Here is a 25,564-nt window from a genome sequence, read left to right on the forward strand (position 1 = left end):
CCTGTGATTTTACACTGATGTCGACCCACTAAAGTCAAAGCCATTACACAGCAAGGTGTTGTATTATGGCCAGTAAATACAAAGTCCAGTCTGAATCATAATGTATTAATTTTCACATGGCCACATGAGGGGGGTAGCTAATATGATCCCCATTTTGAAGAAAGGGAAGGTTACACAGCAAATCATTCTGATTTCTCATTTCTAGGAACCCATGGAAGTGTGAATGACAGCCTCAGATAGAAACAAAGAGAGCTATTCTGTGCTAAATAATAACAATAATAATAAATAATAAAACTCCTTATGACAAACAAGCCCATGTTAATTGATATTTCCATACCAGGAGAGAAACATGAATCAGGGATTGCTCGGCCCTGCTGCCCTTATTCAGACATGTAGCTCTTCCTCACACCAGGAGTCCCATTGTTTTTAATAAAACTGCTCTAATGGGTAAGGGCTGCTGGCATGTGCAGTGATTCACAGCATCACCCCTCAGATGAGCTCCCATTATCTTGATTTTATTGCAACATACAATAATTACATACAAAATAGTTTGCTATTTGTCATGAAATTCATAATCTCGCTAACAGCTTTTCTGAAGGCCTCCTTGACCTCTTTGTTTCTCAGGCTGTAGATGAGGGGATTGACCAAGGGAGTCAGGACAGTGTAGAAGACAGAGAACACTTTGTGCAGGTCTCTCAGTGTGTTGGTGTCTGGTAGAAGATGGACAATGATTAGTGTGCCATGGTAGAGTGTAACCACAATGAGGTGAGAAGAGAAGATGGAAAATGCCTTTTGCCTCCCGGTGGTGGAAGGAATTGTCTGGATGGTGGCGATGATACGCATGTAGGATGCCAGGGTTAATAGAAAGGGGGGCAGTGTTAATATGGAGGAGAACAGGAAGGTCACAAGAGCCATCAGGCTGGTGCCACTGCAGGACAGTTTTACTAATGGGTTGTAATCACAAAAGAAATGGTCAATTTCATTGGGGCCACGAAAAATCATTTGTGATATCCAACATTCAGTGATGGTGCAAGCCACAAAACCACTTACCCAAGACCCAGCTGCCAGCCAGAAGCAGAGCCTGCCATTCATAAGGGCTACATACTGCAGTGGTTTGCATATTGCTAAATAACGATAATAAGACATCACTGATAAGAGACAACATTTCACAGCTACCACAGAACCAAAGAAATCAAGTTGCACAATATAGGCCTGGACAGAAATGGTTCTGTCCCCAGTCAGGAAACTGGCCAGCATCCTGGGCAGGATGGTTGAGGCACAGCAGGTTTCCAAGCAGGACAAGTTCCCCAGGAAGAAGTACATGGGAGTGTGAAGGTACTGATCAGCCATAACTAGTGCAACAATGAGGATGTTCCCGTCCATGGTCACAATGTAGATCACTAGAAACGGCAGGAAGAGAAGAATCTGCAGTTGAGGGAGATTCCCGAATCCTAGGAGGATGAATTCTTTGCTGAACGTTTGATTTCTCAAGTCTGTGCCTGCCATGGGCTCTATCAAGAAATGTAGTTAAATAAAGAACCTATGAAATATGACATTAAAAAAAAGATAATTTGGGGTTATGTGGTGTCATTTAATTTTGTTGATGTTTAAATGTAGTCGTGGATGAGCTTTGCAGGATCTCTGCTTTTCTATGCATCTTTTTCCTGCCAGTACCATGTTCATAGATACTGTAACCCCACACCCCCATCTGGATTGGTACCCCAATTATCCCCCATTATGATGTGTAATATAGTGCCTTGGGTGAAATCTGGGAGTCAAGAAAGCAAGGTACTATTCCTGACTCAGTGTCACCTTGAGAAAGCCATGTAGTTCTGTACCTCAGTTTTCACAGCTGTAAAATGAGGATAATGGTACCTTGTAAAGTTGCTTATCTCCTGGCAAAGTTAAGTATTTAACATCTTTACAGTGCTCTGAGACTATTGACAGCTTTCTGTACATACTCACAAGTAAAGCCAAACACATCGCCTTGTCACACCGAGAGCTGATTTTTACATCAAGGTCTAAGGGCTTGTCTACACTGGCAAGTTTTTTCGATGAAACTAATGTCACCAAGGAAAAATTGACAAAAGCAAAGTTGCCAAAGCATGTCTACATTTGCTTCCTCTCTCAACAGTTCATGTCCACTTTTGGGGCATCTTTGTCAACAGTGAGAGCAATGGACTGTGCGTATGTATCTCACAGTGCCTGGCGACAACATCCATCACCAGGTGCTGTGGGAATGCGGAAACGGAGCACGGTGCATCCTGGGATGTGCAAAATGTACCGTCATGCACCACTTTGTGTTCCACCCCTCCAAAGGTCTCTGGCTTACTTTCACACTGTTTTTTCCAACTTTCAGTCTTTTGTAGTGTGAGCCAGCATCTGCACTGAGAGAGGATGGATCCCACAGTTCTCTCCTATGCGCTGTTAGCTGTCATGAGGACATCACACATGGCAGCATAATTACTCGCAGAGAGTTACTCACAAAGTTAGCAGAGGATGAATCGCAGGCACCCGAGTATGATATGGGCGGCAGCAACTTATCAGTGCTTTGTGCATTCACAGAGCAGCTGCATATGGTAGAGTGTTTCTTTTGGGCTAGGGAAACAAGCACTGATTGGTGGGATTGCATTGTCATGCAGGTGTGGGATGACGACCAGTGGGTACAGAACTTCAGGATGCATAAAGCAAACTTCATGGAGCTATGTGCTGTACAGAAAGCTGCACATGGAGACTCTCTTTCCAGACTACAAGTTTACAGTGGGGATGTGGAAATGCCCATAGTAATCCTGGGAGACCCGGCTTATTCTCTACAGCCCTGGCTCATGAAACCTTACACAGACCTCCTGGACAGCAGCAAGGAGCATTTTAACAACAGGCTGAACAGGTGCTGCATTGTAGTTGAATGTGCCTTTGGCCATTTGAAAGCTCTCTGGAGGTGTTTAAATGGCAGGCTAGACCTTACCGAGGATAATATCCCCGTGGTCATAGACACGTGCTGCACTTTGCATAATCTGTGTGAATCTAAGGGTGAAATGTTTGCTCAGGTGTGGGGCACTGAGGCAGAGCGCTTGGCTGCACAGTTTGAATAGCCAGATGCTAGGGCTGTCAGAGGAGCCCAGGGGGCTGCTATTAACATCAGAGAGGCTTCGAGGATCCACTTTGACAATGAGGGGCCATAACACGTCTGCTTTGGAGTTGCTTCCCTATTGCATCCATGTACATTTTTGGGGCCCTAGATCCATGCAACACAATGCTTTAGGAACCTGTTCCCGAGAGTGAATTGATTGCTATACACTTTTGTAGAACATAGAATAAAAACTCTGTGCCATTAAATACCTTAGCCTTTATTTATTGTTAAAAAGGGTAAAACCTCACAACTGTGTAAGCTACTGTGTAAAAGTAAGCTAACACATTTCCTTATTATTACTTACTAATTCTAATTGAGTTGGATTGCTTGCCTTCTTGATCTGTCTCCGGCACGCACACAGAACAGACAGACAAAGAACAGGCAAAACAAAGCCTTTTCACCCTCCCCAGATTTGAAAATATCTTGTCCCCTTATTGGTCCTAGAGGTCACTCGCAGCTGCAACTGAACAGACTCCTCTCCCCATATACTGATCAGATCCAACAACTCAGCGGTCATCCAAGTGGGAGCACATTTGGTGTGATAGCCAGTCATGCTCATCTGGGAGGCCAGCAAATAGGAAATGAGATTTAAAACTCCTGAGTCTTACAAGGGGGAGTCCCCTGCTAACCTCTGTGCTTAGGGTGACCTATCTATAAGATGGGGATAATAATATATTTTCATGACACTATCGGGGTGTGGTGAGTTGCTGTGAGGATTGATCAGTTGATATTTGTCCAGGATGGGTAACTGAACCAGGTGAAATTTTAACTTTGTGGGGAAAACAACAACACATGTGAGGGTATATCAAGAGTAACCCATGAAGTCAGCCAGCCAGCCAGATACCTAGATAGTGATTTCAGTGAAGTAACAGAGTTACACCAGCTGAGGATCTAGCCCAATGGGGTCACAGCAAAAATAAATCCACTGAAGTCTATGGTCTAAAGTTCGATATTTGAATAACTTTCTGTATGGCTAGATTTTTCTCTCACTCACCCCATGTGTACAATTATAGTGGGTGTAGGTCTCCTCTCACTCATCCCAATGTAAATCAGGAGTAATCCCTTTGCACTCAGTGGGACTGATTCTCCTGGGGCTCATCTTGGTGTTAATCAGGAGTGACTCCACTGAAGTCAATGGACCATATTGTCCTCTCACTCATCCAGGTGTAAATGAGGAGCAACTCCACTGAACACCATGAGCTTTGATTCTCCTCAACACAACAGTGTGAATTAGGAGTAACTAATGAAACCAGTGGACCCAAATTTATTCTCACTTATGCTGGTGCAAAATCAAGAGGAAATCAAGTGAAGGAACTTCAGTTACATTGAACAAGAACAAGACGTTAACCCCCTTCTGCCCCCTGCCCACCTCCCCAAAAATAACTGATGTGTGAACTTCAAAGAATTCCTACATTCTGGAATCAAAATGTTACATTTCAATTTTTTGACCCAAAACTGAATGTTTCGTGTAGATTTGGGCTGGATTGACATTGATCTCTGTATCTGTCAGAGTCGCCGCAGTATCCCATGGGAACTGCAGTTCCAAGTCTCATGTTTTCTTTCTGCTCCATGGGCCTTCCTCTCTGGACAGACTACATCTCCCATGATGCACAGTGGTCTCTCCCTGTGGCTGAGCTGCTGCAGTGGATCATGGGGCATGTGTGGAGAGGAAAGTCCATAACTTTACCCTTTGTTCAATGCTCGATAGATGTGGCCCGGTTCTCTGCTCACTCACACCTTTGTAAACCAGGAGTAACTCCACTGAAGTCAATGGGGATGATTCTCCTCTCATTCACCGCAGGGTAAATCAGGAATAATGTCATTGGCATCACTGGGGATGATTCTCCTCTCACTCAGCTGATTGTAAATCAGGCATAACTCCTCTAGAGTCATAAGAACGGCCATACTGGGTCAGACCAATGGTCCATCTAGACCAATAACCTGTCTTCAAAAAGTGGCCGATGTCAGGCACTTAGAGGGAATGAACAGAAGAGGACAATCATTGAGTGATCCAACCCCTGTTATCCACTCTCAGCTTCTGGCAGTCAGAGGTTTAGGAACACACAGAGCATGGGGTTGTGTCTCTGACCATCCTTGTTAATAGCCATTGGTAAACCTACACTCTATGACCTTATCTAATTACTTTTTGAATCCAGTTATATTTTGGTCTTCACAACATCCTCTAGCAATGAGTTCCACAGGTTGACTGTGGGTTGTGTGAAGTACTTCCTTATGTTTGTTTTAAACCTGCTGCCTATTAATTTCATTGGGTGACCCATGGTTCTTTGTTATGTGAAGGGATAAATAACACTTCCCTATTCACTTTCTCCGTACCAGTCGTGATTTTATACACCTCTATCATATCCCAACTTAGTTATCTCTTTTCTAAGCTGAACAACCCAAGTCTTTTTAATCACTTCTCATATGGAAGCTGTTCCCTAATCATTTTTGTTGCTCTTCTCTGCACACTTTCCAATTATATATATTTCAGATGAGACAACAAAAACTGCACATAGTATTCAAGTTTTGGGCATACCATGGATTTATATACTGGCTTTATGATATTTTCTGTTTTATTATCTATCCCTGTCTTAATTATTCCCAACAGTCTGTTAGCTTTTTTGACTGCTGCTTCACATTAAGCAGATGTTTTCAGAAATGTATCCGCAATGACTTTAAGATCTCTTTTTGAAGTGGTAACAGCTAATTTAGACTCCATTATGTTTTATATATAGCTGGGATGATTATTTTTGATGTGTATTACTTTTCACTTATCAACATTGAATTTCATCAGCCATTGTATTGACCATTCACCCAATTTTGTGAGATCCCTTTGTAATTCTTCACAGTCAGCTTTGGACTTAACTATCTTGCATAATTTTATATTGTCTGTAATCTTTGCTTCCTCACTGTTTTCCACTTTTTTTAGATCATATATGAATATATTGAACAGCGCTGGTCCCAGTACAGATCCTCGGAGACCCCGCTATCTACCTCTCTCCACTGTGAAAATTAACCTTTTATTCCTTCCCTTTATTTCCTGTCTTTTAACCAGTTATTGATCCATGAGATGACCTTCCCTCTTATGCTATGATTGCTTACTTTGCTTAAGAGCCTTGGCTGAGGAACATTGCCAAAGATTTTCTGGCAGTCAAAGTATACTATGTCCAGGGCCGCCCAGAGGGGGGGGCAAAGGGGGCAATTTGCCCCGGGACCCGGGCTCCGCAGGGGCCCCCAAGAGAAGAGCGGAGGCTCCCGCCTCCGCCCCTCTCCTGGATCCTTAGCGCATCAAGCGCCCTGTCTCCAGCGGGGCCCCTGAGCCCCGCCCTGCTCAGAGCCGCATGGTGAGGGGGCGGGGCTGGGAGCTCCGGGCTGAGCTCTGCTCCCACCGCTCGGCGTGGAGCTCCCAGCCCCGCCCCCTCACCATGCGGCTCTGAGCGGGACGGAGCTCAGGCGCCGCCAGAGACACGCTGCGGCTGTTCAGCCGAGGCTCTGAGGCTGCGCGTGAGGAGGGAGCCGGGGGTAAGAGGCTGGGGCCGGGGGGGGGGGTTGGCTAAAGGGCAGGGAGCCCTGGAGACAGTCAGGGCAGAGGTTGGAGGAGGGGGCAGGGAATGAGGGGGTTGGATTGTGGGTGTTCTGGGGGGGGGTGGATAGGGTCAGGGCCACCCAGAGGGGGCGGGGCAAGAGGGCGCAGGAGCTTCTTCGCTCCCGGTCTTCGCCAGCGGGGGGTCCTTCCACTCCGGGGCGGAAGGACCCCCCACTGGCGAATTACCGCCGAAGCGGGACCCGCCGCCGACGTGCAGCCCGGTCTTCGGCGGTAATTCGGCAGTGGGGGGCCCTTCCGTTCCGGGACCCACCGCCGAAGTGCCCCGAAGACCCGCGGCGGGGGGCCCCCCGCCGCCGAATTACCGCTGAAGACCGGGCTGCACGTCGGCAGCGGGTCCCGCTTCGGCGGTAATTTGGCAGCGGGGGGCTCCCGCCGCGGGTTTTCGGGGCACTTCGGCGGCGGGTCCCGGAACAGAAGGGCCCCCCGCCACCGAAGACCCCGGGCCCCCGGAATCCTCTGGGCGGCCCTGACTATGTCCACTGGATCACCCTTGTTCACATGCTTGTTGACCCCTCAGAGAATTCTAATCGGTTAGTGAGCCATGATTTCCCTTTACAAAAGCCGTGTTTGCTTCCCCAACATATCATGTTCATCTATGTGTCTGATGATTCTATCTATGTGTGAGATGTTGGTCCAATAAAAGATATTACCTAACCCACCCTTTTTCTCTAATATCCTGGGACCGACATGCTACAACAACATTGCTTACATCTGATGTTTCTGTTTTTTTCTATAGTTTCAACCAATTTGCCTGGTACTGACATTAGGCTTACTGTCTGTAATTGCCAGGATCGCTGCTGGAGACTTTTATAAAATTTGGGATTACATTTGCTACCCTCCGGTCATCTGGTACAGAGGTTGATTTAAGTGATAGGTTACATACCATAGTTAGAAGTTCTGAAATTTCATATCTGAGTTTCTTCAGAACTCTTGAATGAATACTATCTGGTCCTGGTGACTTATTACTGGTTAATGTATTGATTTGTTCCAAAACCTCCTCTATTAACACCTCAGTCTGGAACAGTTCCTCAGATTTGTCATTAAAATGAATGGCTCAAGTGTAGGAATCTCCCTCACATCATCTGCAGTGAAGACAGATGTAAAGAATTCATTTAGTTTCTCTGTAATTCTCTTCTCTTCCTTAAATGCTCCTTTATCACATTGATTGCCCCAATCGTTGTTTGGCAGGCTTCTTGTTTCTGTTGTACTTCACAAAAATTGCTCTTTGTTTTTGTGTCTTTAGCTAGTTGCTCTTCATATTTTTTTCTTGGCCTGCTTTATTATACTTTTACACATGACTTGCCAGAGTTTATGCTCCTTTCTGTCTTCCTCAGTAAGGTTTGACTTCCAATTTTTAAAGGATGCCTTTTTGCCTCTAATCACTTCTTTTACTCTGCTGTTTTAGCTATGGTGTTGGTTTTTTGTGTGTGTGTACATTTAGTTTGAGCCTCTGTTACGTTTTTGACTAATCTCCATTCACTTTGCAGGGATTTTACCCTTGTGACTGTTCCTTTTAATATCCATTTAACTAGCTCCCTCATGTTTTTTGTAGTTGCCCTTTTTGAAGTTAATTCTACTGTGATGGAATTTGTTGACATTTTCCCCCCTACAAGGCTATGCAATTGAATTACATTATTGTCACTGTTTCCAAGGGCTGATTCTCTTCTCACTCATCCATTAACATAATAGATCTGCTATTGATAATTAGTACTAAATTTCTCTTGTCTACCCACCTCTCTTTGACCTTGAGCTTTCTACCTCTCCCACATGCAAAACACCCCTAGACCATATTCACTTCAAACTTCCTATCTGTTCATTCAAACACATATAATCTGTTTCACAGTGGCACCATTCATGAGTAAGCCACTGAAATCAGCAAAAACAACAAGGAGTCCTTGTGGCACCTTAGAGACTAACAGCACTAACGACAGTTGACAAGAAAGTGTGTTGGAAATGGACGACATCCACCTTGATTGCATTGGCTTCATTAAGACTACAAAAGTAATTTTCCCTCTCTTGATATTCACCCCTTCTTGTCAACTGTTGAGAATAAGCCACTTCCATCTTAATTGAATTGGCCTGGTTAGCACTGACCCCCCACTTGGTAAGGCAACTCCTATCTTTTCATGTGCTGCAATATATATACTGCTTACTGTATTTTTCACTCCATGCATCTAATGAAGTGGGTTCTAGCCCACGAAAGCTTCTGCCCAAATAAATGTGTTAGTCTCTAAGGTGCCACAAGGACTCCTTGTTTTTGCTGATACAGACGAACACAGCTACCACTCTGAAACCACTGAAATCAGTGTATGTCCTCCAGGAGTTAGTTTGGCCTGATGTTTCTCTCATTGTCATTTCTGTGCATAGTTATGATAATATGAAAAATAAACAGAGCTCTGATTTTTGCCTCCTGTGAGCATCATACATCACATGATGGGACCTCAGTGACCTATCCCCAAAGGCCCTTTAAAGCACACATTGTATTAATAAATCTCCTTTCAGCAACCCAGGCAGTCTGCGCCGGTGAAGAATCAGGGAGGTTATGCATCTTCCAGCCCAGGTATGCTTCATGGACCCTATAGCTGAATAACTTATGTGTTTGTTCCCACAGCCACTCAGTGAAAGACACACAAGGATATCTCTCTGATGTTCAGATTGGCTACCATCAGCTTCTTTACATATCACCATAAAGCTGGAGAACAGATGGTGTGTGTGTGTGGATGTGTGAGATGTGGGTGTGTGATCAGTGACTTACATAGGGGTGTATCTGTTTGTGTCTGAGTGAGCAAGAAGGGGTCTCTGTGGGCCAGTAAGATTTTGAGGTTTATTGATTCCTAGATTCCAAGGTCAGAAGGGGCCATGGTGATCATTTAGTCTCACCTCTTGTGGAACAAAAGTATGCATCAACTCTCAGAAATTCACTTCATTTACACTGACATAAATATGGAATGAATGAATTCCCCATTCTCTTTCTGAGCTTGCGATTTTCTCATTCTGTCCAATGACTTTATCTTATTTCTATACAGTTCTAATTCCTGTTAAAACTCCTTCTGCTACTCTTGTTAATTGGCTAGATGCTGCTGCTAATTAATCTGATTTGGCATAATTTTTGAACAATCACTGCATTAATATAAGAGCTTATCTATCTATCTGCTTACCTAGATAATTGTCTGCCTAAATGCATGTGATGGTCTATCTTTCTTGCACTTTCCTCAGAAGCAGTTGTTACTGGCTGCTGTTGGAGAAAGGATATTGGGTTAGATTGATTACTGGTCTGATCCAGTATGGCAATTCCTCTGTCCCTATATTCCTATCACTGTCTGTCTGTCTGTCTTTCTGCCTATCTCTCTATCATTCCTTCTTCTCTCTCTCTCTCTCTCTCTCTGTGTCCGTCCCCTTTCTGGCTGAGGTTTTCAAATCTCCCCAAAGTATTGGATGTCCAATTCCCAATTAAAATTCATGGTATTTGGACATCTAAATCTTTTTTTGTGGCTTTGAGTATATCTCTAGGCTTTAATACTATGCAGAGCATCACCATAATACCTAGTGATTTAATTAAATTATACAATTAGATAGACGGATTCCAAGCAGTCATCTGACGCTCATCACCTTTTAGGAAGGGCTGAGCAACAGAGCTGGTTGAAAAAAGTTCCATCAAAACATTTTTTAGTGAACAAGAGGAAACATCCCCTCTTCCCCGAAATGTTGTCCAAATGTGTCCTTGTTTTTCCAAGCAGCTCTAGTTAGCACCTTGCATGACTGGATCATCTAGTCAAAATTGCTCTTTAAATAGGTCAAACTTTGCATTTTGGGTGAATATAATGAGGACACTAGCTACTATTATGGCATGTGAGAGTGAGTTCTATTCCACGCTCTATCTCTCTGTCTATCTGTTTGCAGTGGTGTTATAGTCATGTTGGCCCCAAGATATGAGAGAGATGAGTTGGGTGAGGCAATATCTTTGATTGGACCAACTTGTGTTGATGGCAGGAACAAGTTTTCGAGCTTCACAGAGCTCTTCTTCAGGTATGGGTAAGGAAAGCAGAGTGTCTGAGCTAAATACAAGTTTGGGCAGATTTTTAAGTGTAAGGGGTTCACAAATGCTATAGGAGACCACTTAAATTTGAGTTGGCAATTAAGGATTAGCAGGCAGAAGGATGTATTACAAATTGTTATAATAAGCCATAAAACCAGTGTTTCTGTGGTGTCCATGTTTTTTAGTGTCCAGCAGAGTTATGAATTTAAGGTCCCAGGCTCTCCTTTTTAAGGTGTCATGCAGGGTTTTTTTTTTAAAGGGTGAGGACTGACAGCTCAGAAATGGAGTGATTGCTTTGTGAAAAGTGTTCACTCATGGGTTTTATCCTTTATCATTTTTCTGTGTGAGTGCGAGCAGCGGCACAGGAGGCAGCAAACAGAGCTGCTAACAGGGGAGTTTGCGTGGGAGTTAGCAGGGGGAGGTGGAAGGGGGCTGCGCCGTGTCCCCCGTGTTTCCCTAGGTACAGGCACCAAGCGGGGCCGGGACAGCAGCAGCCATGAGCCAAGCAACAGAGGACACACCGAGGATGAGAGCATGCAGCAGCTGCGGTATGTACCTGGTTCTAGCAGGGGACCCAGAGCAGTACTATGTATGTATGAAGTGTCGCCTAATAGAGCTGCTGGAGGAAAAGATCCAGGGCCTAGAGCTGCAGGTAGAAACCCTGATAGAGAATAGAAGGGGGTTCGAGCAGCTGATGGAGCAATGGCAGGCAGTAACTGAAGGGGAACGCCCAGGGGCACAGGTGGGAGCAGGGGCTAAGGCCAGTGAGGGGGGACCACCAGACGAGGAGGATGGGCGGTGGAAGCATGTGACTGTGAGAAGCAGGCCAAGGAAAAGGAGAGCCAGTGACGGGGAAATAGAGCTAAGGAACAGGTTTGAAGGTTTGGAGAATGAGGAAGGGGTACAGCAGGTGGTGGCTGACGGTGGGAGGCCAAGGAAAAAGAGACGAGCGGCCAGTCCCATAGATAGAGGGGAGGAGTCTATGGAGGCAACACCAAGTTTGGGCCCGGGGAGGATGCAGGATGGCTTAAGGAGAACCACAAGGGAAGATAGGAATGGAAGGAGCTTGCAACCAGGGGGAACGGGGGATAGGTTAGAGGACCGCACTGTCCCCAGGCAAAGGCAGGTCTACGTGATTGGGGACTCCATACTGAGAAGGTTGGACAGGCCTGTGTCCAGGGCCGATCCGGAGAACAGAAGGGTGTGCTGTCTACCGGGCGCTAAAATACGGGATGTGGACCTGAGGTTGAAAAGGATCCTAAGAGGAGCAGGTAAGAACCCTTTGGTCATCCTTCATGTGGGAACGAATGATACTGCTAGATTCTCGCTAGACAGGATCAAGGGAGACTATGCCAGGTTGGGTAAGACGCTTAAGGAAATCGAGGCTCAGGTGATCTTCAGTGGGATCCTACCTGTCCCTAGGGAAGGGCGCCAAAGGGGTGAGAGAATCCTGACGATTAATAGTTGGCTGAGAGAGTGGTGTTACAAGGAGGGCTTTGGGATGTATGGGCACTGGGAGGCTTTTGGGGACAGACAACTGTTCTCGCGGGATGGGCTCCACCTAAGTAGGGAAGGAAGTAGACTTCTAGGAGGGAGGCTGGCTCATCTGATTAAAAGAGCTTTAAACTAGACACTGGGGGGAGACGGTTGGGAGAGGCCCTGGTGCACTCCACGCCAAATTTATACATTGGGAGTGAGAACAAGAAGATAACAACAGATATAGCCAGAGGGGGACGGTTAGGTGTAAGGAAGAGGGGGGGGACGGATACTAGATCGACAGGTCATACTGGTAGTACTGTGTCCCTACTGAGCGGGGTGAGAAGAGTGAGAGGAGCCCAACAGCAAAAGGTAGGATGTTTGTTCACCAATGCGAGAAGCTTAGGTAATAAAATGGAGGAACTGGAGCTCCTGGTCCGAGAATTGAAACCGGATATCGTAGGAATAACCGAAACATGGTGGAACGGTAGCCATGACTGGAGTACAGGTATGGAAGGGTATGTGCTGTTTAGAAAAGACCGATGCAAAGGTAAGGGTGGGGGAGTAGCATTGTATATCAATAATGAGGTGAAATGTAATGAAATAACTAGCAATGCAATGGATAATACGGAGTCTGTGTGGGCAATGGTCACATTAGGGAAGAAAACTACCAGAGCCTCACCCGGGATAGTGATTGGGGTGTGCTATAGACCGCCAGGATCTAGCTTGGAGACGGATAGAGAGCTCTTTAATGTTTTTAAGGAGGTAAACACTAATAGGAACTGCTTGATCATGGGAGACTTTAACTTCCCAGATATAGATTGGGAAACAAATGCTAGTAATAACAATAGGGCTCAGCTTTTCCTAGACGTGATAGCTGATGAATTCCTACATCAAGTGGTTGCTGAACCGACGAGGGGGGATGCCATTTTAGATCTGATTTTGGTGAGTAATGAGGACCTTGTTGAGGAAATAGTTGTAGGGGACAACCTTGGCTCAAGTGATCACGAGCTAATTCGTTTCAAAATTAATGAGAGGATAATCAATATTGCATCTGAGACTAGGGTTTACGATTTCAAAAGGGCTAACTTTACTAAATTAAGACGACTAGTTAGGGAAGTGGACTGGACCAACATATTTAGGAATCTAAAGGTAGATGACGCCTGGGGTTACTTCAGGTTGAAATTGCAGGAGTTGTCAGACGCATGTATCCCGAGAAAGGGAAAACGGCTCGTAGGTAGCAGTTTTAGACCGAGCTGGATGACCAAGCGTCTTAGAGGGGTCATTAAGAAAAAACAGAAAGCGTACCGGGAGTGGAAAATGGGAGGGATCAGCAAAGAAACCTACCTTATTGAGGTCAGAGGGTGTAGGGATGCAGTGAGAAAGGCAAAGCGACGGGTGGAGATGGACCTAGCGAAGGGGATTAAAACCAATAGCAAAAGGTTTTTTAGCCATATAAATAGGAAGAAAACCAAGAAGGAAGAAGTGGGACCGCTTAAAACTTTAAACGGAGTGGAGATTAGGGATAATCTTGGAATGGCACAATATCTGAATGAATATTTTGCCACGGTCTTTAATGAGGCTAATGAAGGGCTATGGAATAGTAGAGGGACCGATGGGAATGAAGATATGGGGGTAGACATTACGGTATCTGAGGTGGAGGCCAAACTTGAACAGCTTAACGGAAGTAAATCGGGGGGCCCGGATAATCTTCATCCTAGAATATTAAGGGAATTGGCGAGTGATATTGCTAGCCCGTTAGCGATGATTTTTAATAAATCTCTAAATTCGGGGATTGTACCGTTGGACTGGAGATTAGCTAATGTAGTTCCTATATTCAAGAAGGGGAAAAAAAGTGACCCGGGTAACTACAGGCCTGTGAGTTTAACATCTGTAGTATGCAAAGTAATGGAAAAAATTTTGAAAGAGAGAGTGGTTAAGGAGCAGGAGGCCAATGACAACTGGGATAGATTACAGCATGGTTTTACGAAAGGTAGATCGTGCCAAACCAATCTGATCTCCTTCTTTGAGAAAGTAACAGATTTTTTAGACAAGGGAAATGCGGTGGATCTAATATATCTGGATTTCAGTAAGGCGTTTGATACGGTACCGCATGAGGAATTATTGGTTAAATTGGAAAAGATGGGGATCGAAATGAAAATCCAGAGGTGGATAAGGAGTTGGTTAAAGGGGAGACTGCAGAGGGTAGTACTGAAAGGGGAACTGTCGGGTTGGAGGGGGGTTACCAGTGGAGTTCCTCAAGGTTCGGTTTTGGGTCCTATTTTATTCAATCTATTTATTGCTGACCTGGGAACCAAGAGTAGGAGTGGGCTGATAAAGTTTGCGGACGACACCAAGTTGGGAGGTATTGCCAATTCGGAGAAGGATCGGGATATCCTCCAGGGAGATTTGGATGACCTTGTAAACTGGAGTATTAGTAACAGGATGAAATTCAATAGTGAGAAGTGTAAGGTTATGCATTTAGGGATGACTAACAAGAATTTTAGTTATAAGCTAGGGACGCACCAGTTGGAAGTAACGGAGGAGGAGAAGGACCTGGGAGTCCTGGTTGATCGTAGGATGACTATGAGTAGGCAATGTGATGTGGCCGTTAAAAAAGCTAATGCGGTCTTGGGTTGCATTAGGCGGGGTATTTCTAGTAGGGATAAGGAAGTGCTAGTCCCGTTATATAAGGCGTTGGTGAGACCTCATTTGGAGTATTGTGTGCAGTTTTGGTCTCCCATGTTTAAGAAGGATGAGTTAAAACTGGAACGGGTACAAAGAAGGGCCACTAGAATGATCCGAGGAATGGAAGGCCTGTCGTATGACAGGAGACTTGAGGAGCTCGGTTTGTTTTCCTTAACCAAAAGAAGGATAAGGGGAGATATGATTGCACTCTTTAAATATATCAGAGGGATAAATACCAGGGAAGGAGAGGAATTATTTCAGCTCAGTGCTAATGTGGACACGAGGACAAACGGATATAAATTGTCAGTCAGGAAATTTAGGCTTGAAATTAGACGAAGGTTTCTAACCATCAGGGGAGTGCAATACTGGAACAGCCTACCGAGGGAAACAGTAGGGGCGAAGGACCTCCATGACTTTAAGATTAAGCTAGATAAGTTTATGGAGGAGATGGTATAATAGGATAACGGGCTTAGTCAATAGGTCAATTAAGTGCCAAACTGGTACTTAATTGGGTCAAATTGGGTCAATAATATGATATTCTTAACCTCTTTCAGAGGGTATGGCTGGAGAGTCTTGCCCGCATGCTCGGGGTTCAGCTGACCGCCATATTTGGGGTCGGGAAGGAATTTTCCTCCAGGGCAGATTGGCAGTGTCCCTGGAGGTTTTTCGCCTTCCTCCGAAGCATGGGGCAGGGGTCGCTTGCTAAAAGAGTGGGTAGATCGGCTAATGTGGCCTGCATCTTGCAGGAGGTCAGACTAGATGATCATAATGGTCCCTTCTGATCTTGAATTCTATGATTCTATGATTCTATGATTCAAGAGCATTGTGATTGTTTGGCTCACCCACATAGTTGTTGTTTGGACATTTGATGCACTGGATGAAGTACACCACATGTTGTGATAAGTGTGTATAGGACCCATGAATCTTGAAAGATGTGTTGTGGGGAATATCGATCATCGTAGCAGTGGGGATAGATTTTCAAGTTTTGCATCTGTTGTTCTGGCAGGGTCTGGTGCTGCTTTAAGTTGGTGTGTCCTGGTCTGTGGTGAACTTGCTTCTGATGATGAGCTTGATAAAGTTGAGGGGGGGTTGTTTGAAGGCCGTAACAGCCTAACTCTCAACTGCCCACTTCATTTTAAGTGGTTTCCCAAAACATGTGTTTACCCCTTATGCTTAACAATCTGTCTCAACTTCTCTTTACCTCAGACACTCTGCTTTCCTTCCCCACACCCGAAGAAGAGCTCTGTGAAGCTTGAAAGCTTGAAGCTTCCACCAACACAAGTTGGTCCATTAAAAGATATTACCTCACCTACCTAGTCTCTGTCTGTCTGTCTCTAATCATATCTTCATCGCTCATCAAAATGGTATGTGTGAGGTGTAAAGATATTATAAAGTTAAGCAAACAGATTCCATGAGGTCAGTTTTTAATCTTTTTAAAAGTTTTCTTTCTCCCTCTCTCTGCAGAGTAGCTCCAGGAAGGACATGGCCAATCAAACTACTGTGAGTGAATTCTTTCTCATGGGAGTCTCCAGGAATCGGAAGCTGCAGATTTTACACTTTATGGTCTTTCTGGCAATTTACCTAGCTGCTTTCATGGGAAATCTTCTCATCATCACAACCATAAGTCTTGACCACCACCTACACACTCCCATGTACTTCTTCCTGAAAAACCTATCCTTCTTGGATATTTGTTTCATTTCAGTCACCATCCCCAAGTCCTTCATCAACTCCCTCATGAACAGCCAGGTTATTTCTTTCCAAGGATGTGTAGCTCAATTGTTTTTATTTCTTTCATTCATAGAGACAGAGCTTTTATTCCTCACCATTATGGCTTATGACCGTTACATTGCCATCTGCAACCCTCTGAATTATACAGTAATTGTGAACAAGACAGCATGCCGCAAGCTAGCATGTGGCTCATGGCTGGGTGGTGGTGTCTATTCTGCTTTGAACACTGCTAGCACATTTTCACTACCCTTCTGTGGGTCCCTTATCAACCAGTTCTTTTGCGATATTCCCCCATTACTGAAATTGTCTTGCTCCCATCCTAACATCAGTGAGACTGTCCTGATTGCATTTGGTGTATGTGTAGCTTTATGCTGCTTTGCTTTCATAACCGTATCTTATATTCACATTTTCTCTACTGTGCTAAAAATCCCTTCGGTGGAGGGGCGTCACAAAGCTTTCTCCACCTGCCTGCCTCACCTCATAGTTGTCACGTTATTCCTTGGTACCGGCATCTTTTCATACATGATGCCAACTTCTGACTCTGCATTCGAACAGTACCTAGTGGCTGTGTTTTATTCTGTGGTGCCCCCGCTGATTAATCCCATCATCTATAGCTTGAGAAACCAGGAGATAAAAATGGCTCTTGGAAGAGTTTTAAGGAAGATTCTCCTTCAGAAAAAAGCAATGAACACCCCTTTCTGAGGACATTTTATTCTGCCAGGCAGGCAGCGTGGCCTAGTAGCCAGAACACTGGTATGGGAGTCAGCAAACCTGGGTTCTATCCCTGGCTCTACTGGTGGCTGACCCTGTGCCTCTGTTTACCCACCTTTAAAATGGGAATAATGATACTGACCTTTTCCACAAAGTGTTTTGAAAACCATCAGTGAAAAATGCTGCATAAGAGCAAGGTCTTATTATTATCATCCATCCTCCCAGTTTCTGTTTCTCTCCTGGCTTTCTTTTAATGTTATGGATAAGACATCAGAACTCTGTAAACTCCCCAGTGGGAAAAATGTAATAGGGATGAGACCAAACAATAAACACCACAAAAGGATGGGAAATGGTAAAGCTCTAAACGGCCACCAGCAGAAGTGGAGACCATTGCATTGCATAAATGCAATTGGAACCACCAGAGTGGTGAATTTGCGCCTAACGCCTATCAGTGTATGAAATGCTTCACCCGATACTTGCAAACTCTGGGGGATGCAGATTTCATCGGTACGGCTGACTTGTTCTCTGTGCACTGTAGCTTCACATGCAGATAAATGGTTACTCCCAGCTACAGACCTCTTGTGCTGAGTAGGGTGAAGGCTGTTAAGGAGACACACACATGCACTGGGATCTCTAATGCAGCCTCTACTTTTGTCCTTAATGTTAAAATAAAGGTTAACACTCTGTAATCTGATGCTCTTTGTGTATAATGTGGACCTACCGGCCTTTATTGAGCCAAATACTTATGTATTTACTCACGTCAATCCATACTGCACTAAGCATGTAACCTGACCTGAGTAGAACAGTAAAACACCCTGGACCTGTGTAGATATCTGTTTATTTAATGGGTCTCTCTTTTTCTAAGTATTCCTGTGCTCCTCATAACCCTCCTCACACACACCCATGTCCCCATAGTCTGGCTCACCACACCAGACTAGTTTGTGTCCCTGTTCCCCTATAGCTCCACTCACAACCCCATATTCTTCTATAATATGACTCATCACCCACATATCTCCCTATAGTCCATATAATCATTCCTCATGCCCATTCACCTCTCATCTCCCCCCTGCCCTTATATCCTTCTCTACATAGCCCCACTCATTGCCGCTGAACCCCACAGTTCCCTCTGCCTCTCCATAGCCCCATTCCCTCCTATATCCCCACCCCTTTGCACCCATTGTCCCCCATGTTCCTTGCAGTTGTCAATCACAGTTCTCATTCTGGAGCTTTAGGACATCTTTTAGCCACTGAGCGACTTGAAGATAAGGACCAAGACCTCAGCCTCAACTCACTATTCTATAGATAAGCAACACTGAGAGCATAGGGCAGGTTTGATGTGCTTGAGGTGCTCAGTGTGGCTAAGGAGATGTGCTGCAGGAATATGAACTAGTTGGAGTTTCTTAAGATCCTCCATTGCTTCACCCACCAACTATTCATATTCCCCCCAACTTCTGCATATATTTGCTTAACATACTGGCTGAAGATGTGTTTGTCCGCCTCTAGGAGCTGAAACACAACGAAATTTGTGGTTTTGCTACAGCTTCTAAACTAGCAGACCTAGAACAATGTTTTCAAAATTGCCTATGGGTCAGATTTTCAGTGGTGCCTAAAGATGCAGATAGGAACTTAGCAGGATTTTAAAAAGTGCCTAATGAAGTTAGGGCCCAGATTTATAAAGGTATTTAGTCATCTAGCCCCATATTTGAGAAGGTAATTAGGTATTGCTGTTCTCAGCAACTAATTGACGCAAGTAGCTTATATTGCCATCAGAAGTATAATTATGGTCACCCGGAATATCACACATGGAGAGAGGGCAGGTCCAGACTTTAGTGCGGTCATGGAAAGAGTCAAATATGGCCACAGATATGTGTGAGTGGAATAAGATAAGGGTATAGAAGATCTGAATATTTTTCCTGGAACTTGGGTGTGCTGGCGCCCTGAGACAGCGTAGACTGAACCTGCCTTCTGATGTGCTCCACTGACTGATTTCTTCTATCTTTGTTTTCCTTGAGTGTTAGGAATATGTTAGTATGCCAACAATCCTGATGGTCATTTCTCTATTTGTATGTTTTTATTGTCTGATTACATTAATCTGGCTGTTGAGTAAATCTCTTATCTCTATCTGTGGGTCTTATCAGTCCCATACTCAACAACAGTTATCTGCGTAGCCACCTAAAGGAAGAACCTGTGACAATAAATAAATTCTAGAGTTACAGTCATTGGCCAGGCTACAATGGTCTGCAGTTTACTGGAGTTATGTTAACGGTAACACTGGCAACACAGCTGAAGACAATAAGCTAGATCCTCAGCTATTGCAAATCATTGAAGTTGGTCCAATAAAAGATATTACCTCACCCACCTTGTCTCGCTATTATCCTGGGACCAGCACAGGTACAGCAACACTGCAAACAGCCCTCATTGGTCAGTTTCCAGGATTGTGTCTTCCTCCTGCTTCTCCGACTTCCATCATCATCACCACCCTCACTGGGAGATGGGATAATCCAGTGGTTAGAACAGTGACTTGGGAGACCCTGGATCAGTTCTCTGCTCTGGTACAGAGTTTCTAGCCAAGTCACTTATGGTGAGATTTTAAAAGATATTTAAGCACCTCAAGAAGTAAATAGTCACCTGATCAGGTTTTCAGAAAAGCCCAAGAAATCAATGGAAGGTGACTAAGTACTTTTGAAAAATCTATTGATTTTAATGGGCATTATGTGCCTAGATACTTTTGAAAATCTGATTAGGTGCCTATCTACATCTTTAGGTATCTTTACTCTTCTTCTTACTCTTAATCTCTGTGGCCATATTTACAAAGGTATTTAGGTTCCTAACGATGCAGAGCGGTGCCTAATGAAATTTACAAATGTGTCTGTGCATCTTAGGTGCCTAACTCCCATTTGAAAGTAAATAACTTTTAAAATCTGACTTTCTATATCTCAGTTCCTCATCTGAAACGTGGGGATAATTGTCCTTCTCTACCGCATGGATGTCGTTAGATTCAGGTTTCAGCCCAACCCAGACCCAGCTCCTGGAAGTGCTAAAGGAAGGTGGATCAGAGCCTGAGCCCCACTGAGATGCAAGTCCAAGCCCTGTCATTTTGAAATGTTGATGCAGCTCAAGCCTCAGTCCCGAGTCAGAAGGTCTGCCTGGTGCAGTATGGACACGTTATCATGCCTGTGAAACCTGGTTCCAGCAATTGCAAACCCAGCCTTACAATGCAGTGTGGGTCCTGAAGCATGGGCTTGGAAATGCTGAGTCCACAAGCCTGGGTCCCACAGAACTGGGTTTCCAATGGGGTGAAGTCATACCATTAGATTGGACACTCTGCAGGGCAGGGAATGTCCCTTTGAGACAGGGTCCTGCCCTACAGGAAATAATCATCATCCTAATACTGCAACCACTGTTGTAATTTCCGATACAGCAACTACTACAACTTTTCCTACCACTATTGAAGATGAAGGTGGTGCTAAACTAACAAAAAGTATGGCTGAAATTCCCTTGCTGTCCCGCCCTCACCCTCTGCTACCCCCCAGTGCCCATTACACAGAATAGCCGCCCCTTCCCCACCCCCACCCTCTGCTGCCCCTGTGCCCATTGTGCAGGCTAGCCACCCCTTTCTCTTGTTAGTGCGGCGGAGAGTTGTTAAGGCTGCTAAGTTGTTCCAGCTGCTCAGTGCTGCTGTTCTTGGAGCTCCGGTGTCAGCTGCATGAGCAGAGGACACAGGTTGCCTGTTCAGGAGACCTCAATTACTCATAAAGAAAGACCACAGGCCTGGTTGGGCGGTGAAGGCCCTCAACCAGGTTTATTGTTGACGAAGCCCGGCACTAGCACCCTGGCTCAATGGTTACAGGTTCACTAACACATATATGCCTGAGACAATGGTACCGGCTCATGGTCCTGTCCCCTAGGCCAACACAAAGATGCCCCTCCTGGAACATCTCCTTTTATACATTGATACAAACAAGTTATGTTTTACACTCCAGATGTTAGTTGCCACCCTTGTCCTTGTACCTGCTAGTTCGAACAAAACATCCTCACCCATTAACCTGTCATTCCCTCTTTTTCTAACGAGGGGTCGCTGTGTTCTTGTACCATTTCTAAAGTATGTCTTTACATAGTTACTTGAGAGATCTGTGTGTTTTTGTACCATCGTCTCCGGTCAGGAATGGGCTTACCTGGTTAGCTGGCACCTGGTGCATTGCTATTTTGCCAAAACCAGGCCTACTCTGGTTCCCAGTCTTTGATTCATATTGGCTCTCATGCATAGGGCTCCAGCAAGGCCTACAGCCACCAGCATCCATTATACATTGTGCCTCCTTATCTCTGGTGCCATCTTACGACCAGTATAAACCCTCTTTGCCATTTGTTACAGTTCTCTGCCATTTCATTTACTGATTAATGTACATGTTACCCTGTGTTCTTTCAACCCAAAGCTCTTGGTAACTTTACTCTGTGCGAGGAGGTGTCAGGAAATAAATCAGGGGAGACACGGCCCTCTGACCAATAGATGGCTGGCACAAACAGGACAACACAAGAGTGCTTCCACTTAAAGCTAAACTTTACTAGTCTCAAGCACTTACACACGTCTGCAACAAGATTAGTAAAACACCCCCAACCCTTGATAATTACCAAAGCTGAGTGTGGCTCTTGAGTGGCACAGTGGCAGCCCATCTGCCGGTGGGGAACATAAGATGCATCCAGAGGGAGAGACCGGTCTCAAGCTTTTTCCCCATATTTATACATTAGTAATTAAAGAAACCTTGTTAAGTAAGCAGTTTTAATGATCAAACAAGAGGTTCCGTCTGATTATTGATTAACCAGGTGTGGGTCTTTCCAGAGCCTGCAGCCTTGAGAACTCAATAGACATTCCTGAGGGTACATCCTGCTCTTTTCAAATGCATGTATCAGCAACTTTAACACAATTCTTATCAGGAAGGACGCGGGGTAACGCTGCCCTTTCGGTGGCACCCTAAGCCCCCTCCCTTCCTGCCTTGGTCAAGCTGAGATTTGCTTTTAATAGCTTGCTGACTAGGCTGTCTTTAACAATAATCCATAGTGGTTTCAGGCACTTTACTGGTTTGCCAAAGTCTCTCCGTACATACAAGGCTTTGTAAATAAAGCTCTTTTTTTTTTAATTCATTGTGTCTTTTTTCTTCTCTGTTCTGTGAGATGAGCTGACGAGTTGCTTTTTATTGATTTTGTTTTGTTTTATTTTATTTTTTGTTTTGTTACTATTGGAGGAGACCAAACATTTTGAAACAGAAAAAAAATCCTAAAAAATGGTCTTTCATAAATGTATGGTGTGAGTGTGTAAAAAGTTGTGGACATTTTAATTTTGTAGGGGTTTTTTTGCAATTAGTTTTATGATATAAACATTTTATTGAAATTGTTTGTTTGTTTTTTAACCTGAGGAGTTTCAGTAAATGAAAAATTGTGCTAACCATTTTGAGAATTATTTTGAATACAATTTCACTTAAATATTGTTAAAAAAACCCCATCATTAGCAATTCAGTACAGTGTTTAATCAAAAAAGACAAACAGGACCATTTCAATGTTCAAACTGAAAACAATGTCTAAATTTTTATTGTATATTGTTGTAAATTTTATTTTTTTTCATCTTTTCACCAATTCTACTGAACATAGATGGGGAAACACAAAGGAGAGAACTTTAGCCCCCAGATAATATTGAGAAGCCTCCGGGAGGGGAAATTTGCCCCTTTCATTGCAATCACAATTTCCCCATGAAAACTTTTCTCAGACCCCCCTTCACATCCTTGTTCCTCAGGGTGTAGATCAGTGGATTCATCATGGGGGTTACTATGCTGTAAAGCACCGAGATCAGTCTGTCATTGTCCAGCGAGTAGCTGGAGATGGGCCGGACATAAGTGAAGATGGAGCTTCCGTAGTACAGCAGGACGATGGTCAGGTGGGACGCGCAGGTGGAGAAAGCTTTGAGTCTCCCCTCTGTGGAACGTATCTTCAGGATGGTGGAGATGATGTAGACATAAGACAGGACTATGCACAGGAACGGGGTCCACCCAATGAAGACCCCAATGGTGAGCAGGATGACCTCATTGAGGGAGGTGTCCCCACAGGAGAGTTTGAGGAGGGGTGGGATGTCACAGAAGAAGTAGTTGAGCTGATTGGCCCCACAGAAAGGCAGCCGGAAGGTGAAAAATGTGTGCACCACAGAGTTGAGGAAGCCACTGGCCCAGCAGGCACCAGCTAGCTTGAGGCAGAGAGCTTTCCTCATGATAACCAAGTAGTGCAAGGGGTTGCATATCGCCACATAGCGGTCATAAGCCATCACAGCCAGGAGGATGCACTCTGTGCCCACAAAGGAGAGAAAAAAATAGAGTTGCGTGATGCATCCTGCATAGCTGATCCTCTTCCTCTCTGCCAACAGGTGCACCAACATCTGGGGGACATTGGTGGTGGTGTAGCAGATGTCCAGGAAAGAGAGATTTCCCAGGAAGAAGTACATGGGGTTGCGGAGCCGGGGATCTGTGCAGACAATCATGATGATGGAGATGTTCCCCACCAGAGTGCAGAGGTAGGTGACCAAGAAGACACTAAAGAGCAAGAACTGCAGCTGCTGGAGGTTGGAGAACCCCATGATGATGAATTCAGTCGGGGCAGTTTCATTTGCCATTTCGTCAGAGCTGAGAGGGATGACTCTAAAGGGAATAAATGTAAGGAATGAAGCTAAGGTTTTCAAAGCTACCTAAAGGATTTGGATGCCCAGGATTGAGAACTGATTAAAAGACAGAGAACAAAGGGTAGGAATTAATGGTAAATTCTCAGAATGGAGAGGGGTAACTAGTGGTGTTCCCCAAGGGTCAGTCCTAGGACCAATCCTATTCAACTTAATCATAAATGATCTGGAAAAGGGGTAAACAGTGAGGTGGCAAAGTTTGCAGATGATACTAAAAAGCTACCTAAAGGATTTGGATGCCCAGGATTGAGAACTGATTAAAAGACAGAGAACAAAGGGTAGGAATTAATGGTAAATTCTCAGAATGGAGAGGGGTAACTAGTGGTGTTCCCCAAGGGTCAGTCCTAGGACCAATCCTATTCAACTTAATCATAAATGATCTGGAAAAGGGGTAAACAGTGAGGTGGCAAAGTTTGCAGATGATACTAAACTGCTCAAGATAGTTAAGACCAAAGCAGACTGTGAAGAACTTCAAAAAGATCTCACAAAACTAAGTGATTGGGCAACAAAATGGCAAATGAAATTTAATGTGGATAAATGTAAAGTAATGCACATTGGAAAAAATAACCCCAACTATACATACAATATGATGGGGGATAATTTAGCTACAACGAGATAGGAAAAAGATCTTTGAGTCATCGTGGACAGTTCTCTGAAGATGTCCATGTAGTGTGCAGAGGCAGTCAAAAAAGCAAACAGGATGTTAGGAATCATTAAAAAGGGGATAGAGAATAAGACTGAGAATATATTATTGCCCTTATATAAATCCAGGGTACGCCCACATCTCGAATACTGTGTACAGATGTGGTCTCCTCACCTCATAATAGATATACTGGCATTAGAAAAGGTTCAGAAAAGGGCAACTAAAATGATTAGGGATTTGGAGAGGGTCCCATATGAGGAAAGATTAAAGAGGCTAGGACTCTTCAGCTTGGAAAAGAGAAGACTAAGGGGGGATATGATAGAGGTATATAAAATCATGAGTGATGTGGAGAAAGTGGATAAGGAAAAGTTATTTACTAATTCCCATAATACAAGAACTAGGGGTCACCAAATGAAATGAATAGGCAGCAGGTTTAAAACAAATAAAAGGAAGTTCTTCTTCACACAGCGCACAGTCAACTTGTGGAACTCCTTACCTGAGGAGGTTGTGAAGGCTAGGACTATAACAGCGTTTAAAAGAGAACTGGATAAATTCATGGTGGTTAAGTCCATAAATGGCTTTTAGCCAGGATGGGTAAGGAATGGTGTCCCTAGCCTCTATTTGTCAGAGGATGGAGATGGATGGCAGGAGAGAGATCACTGGATCATTGCCTGTTAGGTTCACTCCCTCTGGGGCATCTGGCGTTGGCCACTGTCGGTAAACAAATAGTGGGCTAGATGGTCCTTTGGTCTGACCCGGTACGGACGTTCTTATGTTATGTTCTTATGTCCTCATTACAGTTTGTGGGAACTGGGCATCTAAATCCCTTA

The 25,564-nt window shown here is 44.5% G+C and overlaps 3 protein-coding genes across 3 annotated transcripts; 1 reads left to right on the plus strand and 2 right to left on the minus strand.

Moving 5' to 3' along the window:
- Positions 1 to 534: 534 nt before the first annotated feature.
- Positions 535 to 1,506, minus strand: LOC123346877 (olfactory receptor 10A7-like). Its single transcript, XM_044984322.1, has one exon. It carries the CDS (start codon positions 1,504 to 1,506, stop codon positions 535 to 537), a length of 972 nt encoding a protein of 323 aa, XP_044840257.1.
- Positions 1,507 to 16,419: 14,913 nt separating this feature from the next.
- LOC123346878 (olfactory receptor 14A16-like) lies at positions 16,420 to 17,367 on the plus strand. Its single transcript, XM_044984324.1, has one exon. The coding sequence runs from the start codon at positions 16,420 to 16,422 to the stop codon at positions 17,365 to 17,367; it is 948 nt and encodes a 315-aa protein (XP_044840259.1).
- Positions 17,368 to 23,103: 5,736 nt separating this feature from the next.
- On the minus strand, positions 23,104 to 24,061 carry LOC123346045 (olfactory receptor 5V1-like). The gene has a single exon (XM_044983244.1). It carries the CDS (start codon positions 24,026 to 24,028, stop codon positions 23,105 to 23,107), a length of 924 nt encoding a protein of 307 aa, XP_044839179.1. The 5' UTR covers positions 24,029 to 24,061; the 3' UTR covers position 23,104.
- Between the last annotated feature and the right edge of the window lie 1,503 nt (positions 24,062 to 25,564).

Source organism: Mauremys mutica, chromosome 12 (genome assembly GCF_020497125.1).
Source record: "Mauremys mutica isolate MM-2020 ecotype Southern chromosome 12, ASM2049712v1, whole genome shotgun sequence".
Classification (NCBI taxonomy): Eukaryota; Metazoa; Chordata; order Testudines; family Geoemydidae; genus Mauremys; species Mauremys mutica.

Excerpts from the sequence above, each read along its gene's own strand:
- LOC123346877 (XM_044984322.1), bottom strand. The coding sequence starts at position 1,506 with ATGGCAGGCACAGACTTGAGAAATCAAACGTTCAGCAAAGAATTCATC.
- LOC123346878 (XM_044984324.1), top strand. The coding sequence starts at position 16,420 with ATGGCCAATCAAACTACTGTGAGTGAATTCTTTCTCATGGGAGTCTCC.
- LOC123346045 (XM_044983244.1), bottom strand. The coding sequence starts at position 24,028 with ATGGCAAATGAAACTGCCCCGACTGAATTCATCATCATGGGGTTCTCC.